Below are 14,145 nucleotides of genomic sequence, written 5' to 3'. Positions count from 1 at the left end.
GATCCTTTTAATGTGCTGTAGGATTCTGTTCGCTAGTATTTTGTTGAGGATTTTTGCATCTATGTTCATCAGTGATATTGGCCTGTAGTTTTCTTTCTTTGTGACATCTTTGTCTGGTTTTGGTATCAGGGTGATTGTGGCCTCAGAGAATGAGTTTGGGAGTGTTCCTCCCTCAGCTATATTTTGGAAGAGTTTGAGAAGAATAGGTGTCAGCTCTTCTCTAAATGTTTGATAGAATTCGCCTGTGAAGCCATCTGGTCCTGGGCTTTGGATTGTTGGAAGATTTTTAATCACACTTTCAATTTCAGTGCTTGTGATTGGTCTGTTCATATTTTCCATTTCTTCCTGGTTCAGTCTCGGCAGGTTGTGTATTTTTAAGAATTTGTCCATTTCTTCCAGGTTGTCCATTTTATTGGCATAGAGTTGCTTGTAGTAATCGCTCATGATCCTTCGTACTTCTGCAGTGTCGGTTGTTACTTCTCCTTTTTCATTTCTAATTCTATTGATTTGAGTCTTCTCCCTTTTTTTCTTGATGAGTCTGGCTAATGGTTTATCAATTTTGTTTATCTTCTCAAAGAACCAGCTTTTAGTTTTATTGATCTTTGCTATCGTTTCCTTCATTTCTTTTTCATTTCTTTCTGATCTGATCCTTATGATTTCTTTCCTTCTGCTAACTTTGGGGGTTTTTTGTTCTTCTTTCTCTAATTGCTTTAGGTGTAAGGTTAGGTTGTTTATGTGAGATGTTTCGTGTTTCTTAAGGTAGGGTTGTATTGCTGTAAACTTCCCTCTTAGAACTGCTTTTGCTGCATCCCATAGGTTTTGAGTCATCGTGCCTCCATTGTCATTTGTTTCTTGGTATCTTTTGATATCCTCTTTGATTCCTTCAGTGATCACTTCGTTATTAGGTAGTGTATTGTTTAGCCTCCATGTGTTTGTATTTTTTACAGATTTTTTCCTGTAATTGATATCTTGTCTGATAGCGTTGTGGTTGGAAAAGATACTTGATACGATTTCAATTTTCTTAAATTTACCAAGGCTTGATTTATGGCCCAGTATATGGTCTCTCCTGGAGAATGTTCCATGAGCACTTGAGAAGAATGTGTATTCTGTTGTTTTGGGATGGAATGTCCTATAAATATCAATTAAGTCCATCTTGTTTAGTGTATCATTTAAAGCTTGTGTTTCCTTATTTATTTTCATTTTGGGTGATCTGTTCATTGGTGAAAGTGAGTTGTTAAAGTCCCCTACTATGACTGTCGATTTCCCCTTTTATGGCTGTTAGCATTTGCCTTATGTATTGAGGTGCTCCTATGTTGGGTGCATAAATATTTACAGTTGTTATATCTTCTTCTTGGATCAATCCCTTGATCATTATGTAGTCTCCTTCCTTGTCTCTTGTAATACTCTTTATTTTAAAGTCTATTTTGTCTGATATGAGAATTGCTACTCCAGCTTTCTCTTGATTTCCATTTGCATGGAATATCTTTTTCCATCCCCTCACTTTCAGTCTGTATGTGTCCCTAGGTCTGAAGTGGGTCTCTTGCAGACAGCATATATACGGGTCTTGTTTTTTTTATCCGTTCACCCAGTCTGTGTCTTTTGGTGGGAGCATTTAATCGATTTATATTTAAGGTAATTATCGATATGTATGTTCCTATTCCCATTTTCTTAATTGTTTTGGGTTTGTTATTGTAGGTCCCTTCCTTCTCTTGTGTTTCTTGCCTAGAGAAGTTCCTTTAGCATTTGTTGTAAAGCTGGTTTGGTGATGCTGAACTCTCTCAGCTTTTGCTTGTCTGTAAAGGTTTTAAATTTTCCATGAAATCTGAATGAGATCCTTGCTGGGGAGAGTAATCTTGGTTGTAGGTTTTTCTCCTTCATCACTTTAAATATGTCCTGCCAGTCCCTTCTGGCTTGCAGAGTTTCTGCTGAAAGATCAGCTGTTAACCTTATGGGGATTCCCTTGTGTGTTATTTGTTGTTTTTCCCTTGCTGCTTTTAATGTGTTTTCTTTGTATTTAATTTTTTTTTCCTTTATTTCAATTTATTCAAGCCTTCAGCTTTTCTTTAGTTCTTTCCATCAGTGATCAGTCTCCAATTCTTTTTTTTTTTTTTAACATCTTTATTGGAGTATAATTGCTTTACAATGGTATGTTAGTTTCAGCTTCACAACAAAATGAATCAGTTATATAAATACATATATTCCCATATCTCTTCCCGCTTGCGTCTCCCTCCCTCCCACCCTCCCTATCCCACCCCTCCAGGCGGTCACAAAGCACCGAGCTGATCTCCCTGTGCTATGCGGCTGCTTCCCACTAGCTATCTACCTTACGTTTGGTAGTGTATATATGTCCATGCCTCTTTATCGCTTTGTCACCGTTTACCCTTCCCCCTCCCCATAGCCTCAAGTCCATTCTCTAGTAAGTCTGTGTCTTTATTCCTGTTTCACCCCTAGGTTTTTCATGACATTTTTTTTTTTAATTCCATATATATGTGTTAGCATACGGTATTTGTCTCTCTCTTTCTGACTTACTTCACTCCGTATGACAGACTCTAGGTCTATCCACCTCATTACAAATAGCTCAATTTCGTCTCTTTTTATGGCTGAGTAATATTCCATTGTATATATGTGCCACATCTTCTTTATCCATTCATCCGATGATGGACACTTAGGTTGTTTCCATCTCTGGGCTATTGTAAATAGAGCTGCAGTGAACATTTTGGTACATGACTCTTTTTGAATTATGCTTTTCTCAGGGTATATGCCCAGTAGTGGGATTGCTGGGTCATATGGTAGTTCTATTTGTAGCTTTTTAAGGAACCTCCATACTGTTCTCCACAGTGGCTGTATCAATTTACATTCCCACCAACAGTGTAAGGGGGTTCCCTTTTCTCCACACCCTCTCCAGCATTTATTGTTTCTAGATTTTTTGATGATGGCCATTCTGACTGGTGTGAGATGATATCTCATTGTAGTTTTGATTTGCATTTCTCTCATGATTAGTGACGTTGAGCATTCTTTCATGTGTTTGTTGGCACTCTGTATATCTTCTTTGGAGAAATGTCTATTTAGGTCTTCTGCCCATTTTTGGATTGGGTTGTTTGTTTTTTTGTTATTAAGCTGCATGAGCTGCTTATAAATTTTGGAGATCAATCCTTTGTCAGTTGCTTCATTTGCAAATATTTTCTCCCATTCTGAGGGTTGTCTTTTGGTCTTCTTTATGGTTTCCTTTGCTGCGCAAAAGCTTTTAAGCTTCATTAGGTCCCATTTGTTTACTCTTGTTTTTATTTCCATTTCTCTAGGAGGTGGGTCAAAAAGGACCTTGCTGTGATTTGTGTCATAGAGTGTTCTACCTATGTTTTCCTCTAAGAGTTTGATAGTTTCTGGCCTTACATTTAGGTCTTTAATCCATTTTGAGCTTATTTTTGTGTATGGTGTTAGGGAGTGATCTAATTTCGTACTTTTACATGTAGCTGTCCAGTTTTCCCAGCACCACTTATTGAAGAGGCTGTCCTTTCTCCACTGTACATTCCTGCCTCCTTTGTCAAAGATAAGGTGACCATATGTGCGTGGGTTTATCTCTGGGCTTTCTATCCTGTTCCATTGATCTATCTTTCTGTTTTTGTGCCAGTACCATACCGTCTTGATAACTGTAGCTTTGTAGTATAGTCTGACGTCTGGGAGCCTGATTCCTCCAGTTCCTTCTTTCGTTCTCAAGATTGCTTTGGCTATTCGGGGTCTTTTGTGTTTCCATACAAATTGCAAAATTTTTTGTTCTAGTTCTGTGAAAAATGCCAGTGGTAGTTTGATAGGGATTGCATTGAATCTATAGATTGCTTTGGGTAGTAGAGTCATTTTCACAATGTTGATTCTTCCAATCGAAGAACATGGTATATCTCTCCATCTATTTGTATCATCTTTAATTTCTTTCATCAGTGTCTTATAATTTTCTGCATACAGATCTTTTGTCTCCTTAGGTAGGTTTATTCCTAGATATTTTATTCTTTTTGTTGCAATGGTAAATGGGAGTGTTTTCTTGATTTCACTTTCAGATTTTTCATCATTAGTATATAGGAATGCCAGAGATTTCTGTGCATTAATTTTGTATCCTGCCACTTTACCAAATTCATTGATTAGCTCTAGTAGTTTTCTGGTAGCATCTTTAGGGTTCTCTATGTATAGGATCATGTCATCTGCAAACAGTGACAGCTTTACTTCTTCTTTTCCGATTTGGATTCCTTTTATTTCCTTTTCTTCTCTGATTGCTGTGGCTAAAACTTCCAAAACTATGTTGAATAAGAGTGGTGAGAGTGGGCAACCTTGTCTTGTTCCTGATCTTAGTGGAAATGCTTTCAGTTTTTCACCATTGAGGATGATGTTTGCTGTGGGCTTGTCATATATGGCCTTTATTATGTTGAGGAAAGTTCCCTCTATGCCTACTTTCTGGAGGGTTTTTATCATAAATGGGTGTTGAATTTTGTCAAAAGCTTTCTCTGCATCTATTGAGATGATCATATGGTTTTTCTCCTTCAGTTTGTTAATATGGTTTATCACATTGATAGATTTGCGTATATTGAAGAATCCTTGCATTCCTGGAATAAACCCCACTTGATCATGGTGTATGATCCTTTTAATGTGCTGTTGGATTCTGTTTGCTAGTATTTTGTTGAGGATTTTTGCATCTATGTTCATCAGTGATATTGGCCTGTAGTTTTCTTTCTTTGTGACATCCTTGTCTGGTTTTGGTATCAAGGTGATGGTGGCCTCGTAGAAGGAGTTTGGGAGTGTTCCTCCCTCTGCTATATTTTGGAAGAGTTTGAGAAGGATAGGTGTTAGCTCTTCTCTAAATGTTTGATAGAATTCGCCTGTGAAGCCATCTGGTCCTGGGCTTTTCTTTGTTGGAAGATTTTTAATCACAGTTTCAATTTCAGTGCTTGTGATTGGTCTGTTCATATTTTCTATTTCTTCCTGATTCAGTCTTGGCAGGTTGTGCATTTCTAAGAATTTGTCCATTTCTTCCAGATTGTCCATTTTATTGGCATAGAGTTGCTTGTAGTAATCGCTCATGATCCTTCGTACTTCTGCAGTGTCAGTTGTTACCTCTCCTTTTTCATTTCTAATTTTATTGATTTGAGTCTTCTCCCTTTTTTTCTTGATGAGTCTGGCTAGTGGTTTATCTATTTTGTTTATCTTCTCAAAGAACCAGCTTTTAGTTTTATTGATCTTTGCTATTGTTTTCCTTCATTTCTTTTTCATTTATTTCTGATCTGATTTTTATGATTTCTTTCCTTCTGCTAGCTTTGGGGTTTTTTTGTTCTTCTTTCTCTAATTGCTTGAGGTGCAAGGTTAGGTTGTTTATTCGAGAGGTTTCCTGCTTCTTAAGGTGGGCTTGTATTGCTATAAACTTCCCCCTTAGAACTGCTTTTGCTGCATCCCACAGGTATTGGGTCGTTGTGTCTCCATTGTCATTTGTTTCTAGGTATTTTTTGATTTCCTCTTTGATTTCTTCAGTGATCACTTCATTATTAAGTAGTGTATTGTTTAGCCTCCATGTGTTTGTATTTTTTACAGATCTTTTCCTGTAATTGATATCTAGTCTCATGGCGTTGTGGTCAGAAAAGATACTTGATACAATTTCAATTTTCTTAAATTTACCAAGGCTTGATTTGTGACCCAAGATATGATCTATCCTGGAGAATGTTCCATGAGCACTTGAGAAAAATGTGTATTCTGTTGTTTTTGGATGGAATGTCCTATAAATATCAATTAACTCCATCTCGTTTAATGTATCATTTAAAGCTTGTTGTATTTAATTTTTGATAGTTTGATTAATATGTGTCTTGGCATGTTTCTCCTTGGGTTTATCCTGTATGGTACTCTCCGTGCATCCTGGACTTGATTAACAATTTCCTTTCCCATATTAGGGAAGTTTTCAACTATAATCTCTTCAAATATTTTCTAAGTCCCTCTCTTTTTCTCTTCTTCTCCTGGGACCCCTATAATTCGAATGTTGGTGCGTTTAATGTTGTCCCAGAGGTCTCTGAGACTGTCCTCGGATCTTTTCATTCTTTTTTCTTTATTCTGCTCTGCCTTAGTTATTTCCACTATTTTATCTTATAGGTCACTTATCCGTCCTTCTGTCTCAGTTATTCTGCTATTGATCCCTTCTAGAGTATTTTTAATTTCATTTATTGTGTTGTTCATCATTGCTTGTTTCCTCTTGAGTTCTTCTAGGTCCTTGTTAAATGTTCCTTGCACTTTCTCTATTCTATTTCCAAGATTTCGGATCATCTTTACTATCATTATTCTGAATTCTTTTTCAGGTAGACTGCCTATTTCCTCTTCATTTGTTAGGTCTGGTGGGTTTTTACCTTGCTCCTTCTGATGTGTTTTTCTGTCTTCTCATTTTGCTTATCTTACTGTATTTGGGGTGTCCTTTTTGCAGGCTGCAGGTTCGTAGTTCCCGTTGTTTTTGGTATCTCTCCCCAGTGGCTAAAGTTGGTTCAGTGGGTTGTGTAGGCTTCCTGGTGGAGGGGACTAGTGCCTGTGTTCTGGTGTGTACGTCCATGTCTGGTGGTGTGTTTTGGGGTGTCCTTGGCCTTATTATGATTTTAGGCAGCCTCTCTGCTAATGGGTGGGGTTGTGTTCCTGTCTTGCTAGTTGTTTGGCATAGCGTGTCCAGCACTGTAGCTTGCTGGTCATTGAGTGCTGGTGTTAAGATGGAGATCTCTGGGAGATTTTTGCCGTTTGATATTACGAGGATCAGGGAGGTCGTTTGTGGACCAGTGTGCTGAATTTGGCTCTCCCACCTCAGAAGCACAGCCCTGACGCCTGGCTGGAGCACCAAGAGCCCTTCATCCACATGGCTTAGAATAAAAGAGAAAAAAAGTCAAAAGAAAGAAAGCAAGAGAATAAAATAAAATAACAGTAAGGGAAAATAAAGTAATTAAAATAAAAAATAATTATTAAGAAAAAAGTTTCTTAAAAGCGAAAAAATGAAACAACGGACGGACAGAACGCTAGGACAAATGGTGACAGCAAAGCTATGCAGACAAGATCTCACACAGAAGCATACACATACACACAAACACAGGAAAAGGGGGGAAGATAATAAATCTTGCTCTCAATGTCCACCTCCTCAATTTGGGATGATTCGTTGTCTATTCAGGTATTCCGCAGATGCAGGGTACATCAAGTTGACTGTGGAGCTTTAATCCGCTGCTCCTGAGGCTGCTGGGAGAGATTTCCCTTTCTCTCCTTTGTTCTCACAGCTCCCAGGGGCTCAGCTTTGGATTTGGCCCCGCCTCTGCGTGTAGGTCGCCAGAGGGCGTCTGTTCTTCGCTCAGACAGGACGGGGTTAAAGGAGCAGCTGATTCGGGGGCTCTGGCTCACTCAGGCCGGGGGGAGGAAGGGGTACAGAGTGTGGGGCGAGCCTGCGGCGGCAGAGGCCAGCGTGACGTTGCACCAGCCTGAGGCGCGCCGTGCGTTCTCCCGGGGAAGTTGTCCCTGGATCCCGGGACCCTGGCAGCGGCGGGCTGCACAGGCTCCCCGGAAGCGGGGTGTGGATAGTGCCCTGTGTCGGCACACAGGCTTCTTGGTGGCGGCAGCAGCAGCCTTAGCGTCTCCTGCCCGTCTCTGGGGTCCGCGCTTTTAGCCGCGGCTCGCGCCCGTCTCTGGAGCGCCTTTAAGCAGCGCTCTTAATCCCCTCTCCTCGCGCACCAGGAAACAAGGAAGAGAAAGTCTCTTGCCTCTTCGGCAGCTCCAGACTTTTTCCCGGACTGCCTCCCGGCTACCCGTGGTGCACTAACCCCTTCAGGCTGTGTTCACGTCGCCAACCCCAGTCCTCTCCCTGCGCTCAGACTTAAGCCCAAGCCTCAGCTCGCAGCCCCGCCCGTCCCGGCGTGGGAGCAGACAAGCCTCTCGGGCTGGTGAGTGCCGGTCGGCCATGATCCTCTGTGCGGGAATCTCTCCGCTTTGCCCTCCACACCCCTGTTGCTGTGCTCTCCTCTGTGGCTCCGAAGCTTTCCCCTTCCGCCACCCGCAGTCTCTGCCCGTGAAGGGCCCTCCTAGTGTGTGGAAACCTTTCCTCCTTCACAGCTCCCTCCTACTGGTGCAGGTCCCGTCCCTATTCTTTTGTCTCTGTTTATTCTTTTTTCTTTTCCCCTACCCAGGTACGTGGGGACTTTCTTGCCTTTTGCGAGGACTGAGGTCTTCTGCTAGCGTTCAGTAGGTGTTCTGTAGGAGTTGTTCCACGTGTAGATGTATTTCTGATGTATCTGTGGGGAGGAAGGTGATCTCCGTGTCTTACTCTTCCACCATCTTCCTCAACTCCAAAAATGCTATTTATGTTAACATATCATGGGTTTATTATTGTTATGTTTAAATTAGTTATTACATATTTTTTTAATTTCTCATTTATAATTTATAAGATGGTAATGTGGATAGATATAACTATATATAATCAGAAGTTCCCTGGGATTCCCACTAAGAGTATAAAGGGGTCCTAAATTCTAAAAGTTAGAGAACTACTGGTGTATCTTATCCTACTGCGTGTGTGTGTGTTATACGTTTAGATGTGTGGGGTTTGGAGGTGGGGTAGCGAAGCACATGCCTTAGAGCAGCAGGGTGGAGGTGCTGCTGGAGTGGGAGATGGGAGGTGGCTTCACTTCTCAGACAACATTAGAGGTCGTTGGCCAGTAAAGAACCAACTTTTTGTTGTGGACTTTTCTTTCTTTGCTTAAAAAGAGAAACCAACCTGCAGTCATCTTTCTCTGTGATGCGTAGCTTGTTGCAAGTAGATCATGGTGTAACAGCTAAATCACAGGTGGAGAACATAAGAGTATATTTTGCAGTGACAGTGAACAGAGACAGTGGAAGCCACAGAAACCAAGATGTGCCTGTGTTATGTATGCAGCATTTTTTTCTTCCAGATACCTCTTCTGCAATCGCAGAAATCTCACTTTCTGCATATCCAACATCTTTTGTTGTCCATTATTTAAAAATGGAAGGTGGGACTGAGATTTAGAACTAAAAATGGATGATGGGGCAGAAGCTAGAGGAGGAATAGAGGATGTTGGATTACAGCCTTGGAGAGAGAGGGTGAGGAAAAGTAAAATTGCTCTGAGAGACCTCTCATGCTGTGAGCTGGGCTTCTGAGTCAGTGGAGAGACATTTGGGAGGCGGGAGTCACCGTAAAATTAGAAAGATATTGATTGTGTGACTGAAAATCCAGAAACTGAAGGGCAAAACAGACATGCCTCTTATTAGGCATATGATCTACAATGAAGCAAAATGAATTTCAAAGCATCTTATTGAAATTGTGGAAGCGGGAGATATTTTTAAAGTTTTTCTAGTGGTCAGGGCATAATACGAGGCAATGAATTATAAGTATTCATTTAAATATGTATAAAATGTCACTGCTGTTCTCTTCATTTGGTGGGATGCGCTTGTTGCTTTATTTTAGTGAATGTAAATATAGTTAGAGAGGGCTTCCATAAACATCTTCTCTGAACGTGGTGTTCTCTCAGCCTATAAATATGCCTTGCCTATCACGTCTTAAGTTCCTCATCAGTAAATTCTCCTCCCATGGAGGCTTTCAGGAACTTAAGACATGGGAACGTTCTGATACAATATACACTCTGGCTACTGGATGGTGGAAGTAGAGTGGAAGGGTGGAGAATCATATCAAATGCTAGGGAAGGGTCCAGAAGTATGCAACTCTAGAGAGTATAAGCAGTGTACGTCTATTTAAGTTTGAAAATGATTTTTAAAACCTCTGTGTAACTCTTTCAACATTTTTTAATGCCTCCTGTTAATAACACACTGTTTTAGCCCTGCCTGAGAAATATGAAGAGCTGCTACAATCCTGGTTGTTTTCTTTCAGCTCCTGAGGACCATGTCTGTGCCCAAGGGTAGAGTTTTGGATAAAAACCTTGATGAGGAAGGGCTTGAAAGTGGAGACTGCGGCGATGATGAAGATGAGTGTATCGGAGGCTCTGGTGATGGAATGATGAAAGTGAAGAACCAGCTCCGCTTCCTTGCAGGTAACTGACTAGTGCTGGCTCAAATCTGAGCTAAAATGCTGATGCTTCGGAATTAAATACCAATTGAATCTGCTCTCTATAACTCCCCTAAAATCTCTGCAACACACAATGCCATCGGTTCTTCAAGGAAAGACTACACTCTAGAAAATGAAGTTTTCAGGTATCCTTTCTTTTCTTTGAAATATCTGGACCTGGGTAGAGGGTAACTTCCTGTTTCTCATTGTCTAAAATGAACGGCCCTGAATCAGTTGGCTCTGTTTCCTACTGGAGATTTCCTTGGTTCTTCTCAGTTATAAAAAGAGATGAAAAAAGAAATGCAATCTTGAGAGTCTGGTGAAAACTAATGATGGGGTAACTTTCAAAGGAAAAGACATTAGCTGACCCTCTCTTTTTAGAATGTCATATTTGGTTTTTTTCCCACAAGTAGTCTAACACTGATAGGCTATGACACATAACTGCACGGCTAGGTAGAAACAAATAGAAGAAAAATAGCTGATGCTGTCAAGAAGGCAAAACAACCACAAAAAAAAATATTCCCTCACAAGTCACATTTGTATCGATTAGCCCAATTTACAAAATACTTTTGTATGGATAGGTGTTCGTGTTTCCATTTTACAGATAAGAAGACTGGGGCTCAGAGAAGAAATGAGATTCATCTAAATGGCAGAGCTGGAAGTCTAACTTGGGTGTTAAGACTTCCAATGTCATGCTCTTCCTTCTGCAATGCACAGCCTTCTCCTTGAAATCCTGTTGCCCATGACCTCTGAGACCCTGTAAGCTCCCCTTTCTTTTTCAACCTCTTTCCTTCACTAGTTCTTTCTAATCCTACCTGAAACTGGGTCTCTCCTTAAGCCTCTATCTTTTCTCTCTTTTCCAGAGAAAACACAGATCTTATCCATTTTGGCAGTTTCAATTTTTTTTATGATTTCTGTAAGTTCTTTTTTTTTTTCTCCATTCTGGCAAACAAAAATCTCGCATGAAATCTGCCCTCTTAACAAACTTTTAAGTGTACAGTATTGTTAATAATATGCAGATTGTACGGCAGATCTCCAGAACTTTTCCATTTTGTATGACTGAAATTCTGTCCCCATTAAACACTAACTCCCCTTTCCCCCTCCCTCAAACCCTGGCACCATCATTTTGCTTTCTGCATCTGTGAGTTTGGCTACTTCATCTAAGTGGAATCATGGAGGCCTTCTGAGACTGGCTTATTTCACTTAGCGTAATGTCCTCAAGGTTCATCCATGTTGTAGCATATGACTACAGGATTTCCTTCTTTCTTAATGCTGAATAATATTCCACTACACGTTTACAGCACGATTTCTTTATCCATTTAGCCATCAGTGGACATTTAGGTTGTTTCTACCTCTTGGCTGTTGTGGGTAATGCTGCAGTGAGCATTCTTTAACTATTATACCACTATGGGGATAATTCATAAAATCATTACCTCCAATCTTAACTGCTGTCCTGAGCTCCCATCCCACATCTCCAGCTGCTTACTAGTCATTTCTTCCTGGCTTTCCCACCATTACCCCCAGCTCTATGTGTCAGAAATCAAACGTATCAACAGACCATCCAAACTGGCTCCTCCCTTAATATCCTTATTTTTCTAATGCCACTACCATTCTCCCAGTCGCTGAGGCTTCAAACTGAAGTTGTCTTTGACTCTTCTCCCTTGCCCTTCATATATAGTTGGGCACCAAATCACGGTAGATGATCTGTAATTTTTTTTCTGCTTATCTCACTGTTTCCTTTCTATCCCCCTTTCACCCGCCTGCATATGCTATTTCAGTCACATCTTAAGTGGTCTCCAGTCTTCTAGGCTAAGACAGGAGTATTGAGAGCCTTAGGCTAGAAGATTAGAGAACAAAGAATCAGAGACCCAGGCAGAAGATTCCACCAAATTTACCTTGTACAGCTGCCAGGTGAATCTTTCTAAAGCATCTCTGACCACTCCCTAGCTCAGCTACCTTCATCGTGTCCCCACTGCCTGGAGGATAATGCTCAGACTCCTTAGCAGAGTTCTGAGGGCCTTCTGCTCTAGCCTAAAGTATCCTTTCGGCTTCATTTCCCATCAGTAGCCCCACAGGAACCCTGCACTTTGGCAAGAACAACCATACTCACGCCCCATGAGCAAGAGTAGACATACTGGGCTTCCCTGGTGGCGCAGTGGTTGAGAGTCTGCCTGCCGATGCAGGGGACACGGGTTCGTGCCCCGGTCCGGGAAGATCCCACGTGCCGCGGAGCGGCTGGGCCCGTGAGCCATGGCCGCTGAGCCTGCGCGTCCGGAGCCTGTGCTCCACAACGGGAGAGGCCGCAACAGTGAGAGGCCCGCGTACTGCAAAAAAAAGAGTAGACATACTGTTTTTATCTGTCTTCATAGCGTTGCCCACATTTATTTCTATATAGAGACCCCTCTTTTATTTTTTCTTAAATTACACCCATCCCTAAAAGTACATTTCAAGTATGCTGCAGTGAAAAAAAGAATAGGTTTAGGGGTAGAGTAAATTTGTATTTGAATTCTGGCTCTATTCCTTATGAGCTAGCAGGACCTGGGTCAGTTCTTAGCCTCTTATCTAAGTCTGCATTCCCTCATCCATCATAGTGGGGATCATTACCCCAACTTCATAGGACTATTTCAGGATCAAATCGAGGGGGAAAGTTTGTAAGGCATCTAACCCATTATCTGGAACATACTAGGTGCTCCATAATTATTAGTTTCCTTCAATGAAGTCTTTCACAACCATCTCAGTCTACAGTTATCTCTGTTCTCTGAATTACTAAAACAAATTCTACCAGTGCTTTCAAGAACTAGTCTGCAGTGGCTCCCAAGTTCCATTCCTAGGGCATAACGTGATCGCTCAGAGCCTGGCATCCTATAAAAAGAATGTTGAATAAGCATAATAAGTAAAAATAATAGAAGCTTATGTTTATTGGACACTTACCATGCTGCAAGCACTGTGCCAGGACTTTCCAGGCACTGCCTCATGTCATTTTCACAACATCACTATTATTGTTCCCACTTTACAGATGAGAAAACTGATGATGGAAGAGGTAGAGTAATTTGCTTAAGGTCATGCAGTGGCTAAGGTCGAGAGTTAGGATTCAGATTTCAGAGGCCACTCTTTGGACAAATCTGCTTTGCTGCCCCCAAAAGCTTTTGGTCATCTAAAGGTTGCCCAGATGATTTAGCAAACTCGTAACTGGTCTCCACGCTGATCCCTAGTACATACCACTTTCTCCAAAAGTCCCTGCTTATCCCTTCTCTTGCTTTCCTGCCTATAAGCCACTTCCCTATCCATTTCAAAACACGATTCCACAGTTCCATGGTGACTTAACTTTTTAAAACAGTGTTTGGTCTGGGACCTTGTCAAGGGCCTTTTCAAAATCTGAATAGATTACATCCACTGGTTTCCCTTTGTCCAAATGCACATTTATCCTCTCAATTCTAGTCAATTAGTTAGGCGTGATTACCCTAAGTGCTTTGTAAACTGTAAAACGCTACACAAATGGTGGTTAATTTAATTTACGGGAAAAATGATGCCTTACTCCCAATAGGTTACACTTGCCTAACATGTTCAGTGATCCTACCAGCCTGGAGTTCCTTGGGTCCCCTTTGAAATGCTTCTCATGGAGAGGAGACTCATTGGCAATCTGCCAGGCTCGTGGCACAATAGTTATTTGGAATAACAAGCTCTACACTTCGGTCAGCTGTTACACAGTTTTACCCAAAATCTGGGTAGATGCCACCTGGTCCTGGTGGTTCATCAACATCCACTTAGTCCACTAGACTTGGAACACTGTGTGCGTTTACCGCCATCTCATTTAGAACATCCAAATGCCTTCCTCCGAAAGACAACTTGAAAATAAAAAACAAGGCTCAGAGTATGTTCAGGCTCTCTTCTATCTCCCTTTTGTCCCTCAGCAGTTCTTTTGCACTCCACCCAGCCAGGTCCTACTGGCTGGCTTCCCCGGCTCACTTCTTCCCATCTTTTGTTGCACTGGATGAAGTGCGGGTCACCGAGGTTCTATTCTTGGCTTTGCTTCTAAGTCCCATGTATCCCGGGGCAAGCCCCTTCCTCTCTTTAGAAGTCAGTTTCTCCAT

At 41.4% G+C, this 14,145-nt stretch overlaps 1 protein-coding gene across 1 annotated transcript in view; it reads left to right on the top strand.

Moving 5' to 3' along the window:
• Nucleotides 1-14,145, top strand: part of GPC3 (glypican 3) — a 445,929-nt gene that overhangs the window by 370,679 nt on the left and 61,105 nt on the right. The window contains exon 7 of the mRNA XM_082865357.1: nucleotides 9,881-10,040. Within this exon, the coding sequence (XP_082721483.1) occupies nucleotides 9,881-10,040 (160 nt within the window). The remainder of the gene's footprint in view (nucleotides 1-9,880; nucleotides 10,041-14,145) is intronic.

Source organism: Leucopleurus acutus (genome assembly GCF_964270905.1).
Source record: "Leucopleurus acutus genome assembly, chromosome: X".
NCBI lineage: Eukaryota > Metazoa > Chordata > Mammalia > Artiodactyla > Delphinidae > Leucopleurus > Leucopleurus acutus.
The sequence above is the reverse complement of the archived record's forward strand: the minus strand, read 5'-3'. Positions and strand labels throughout refer to the sequence as shown.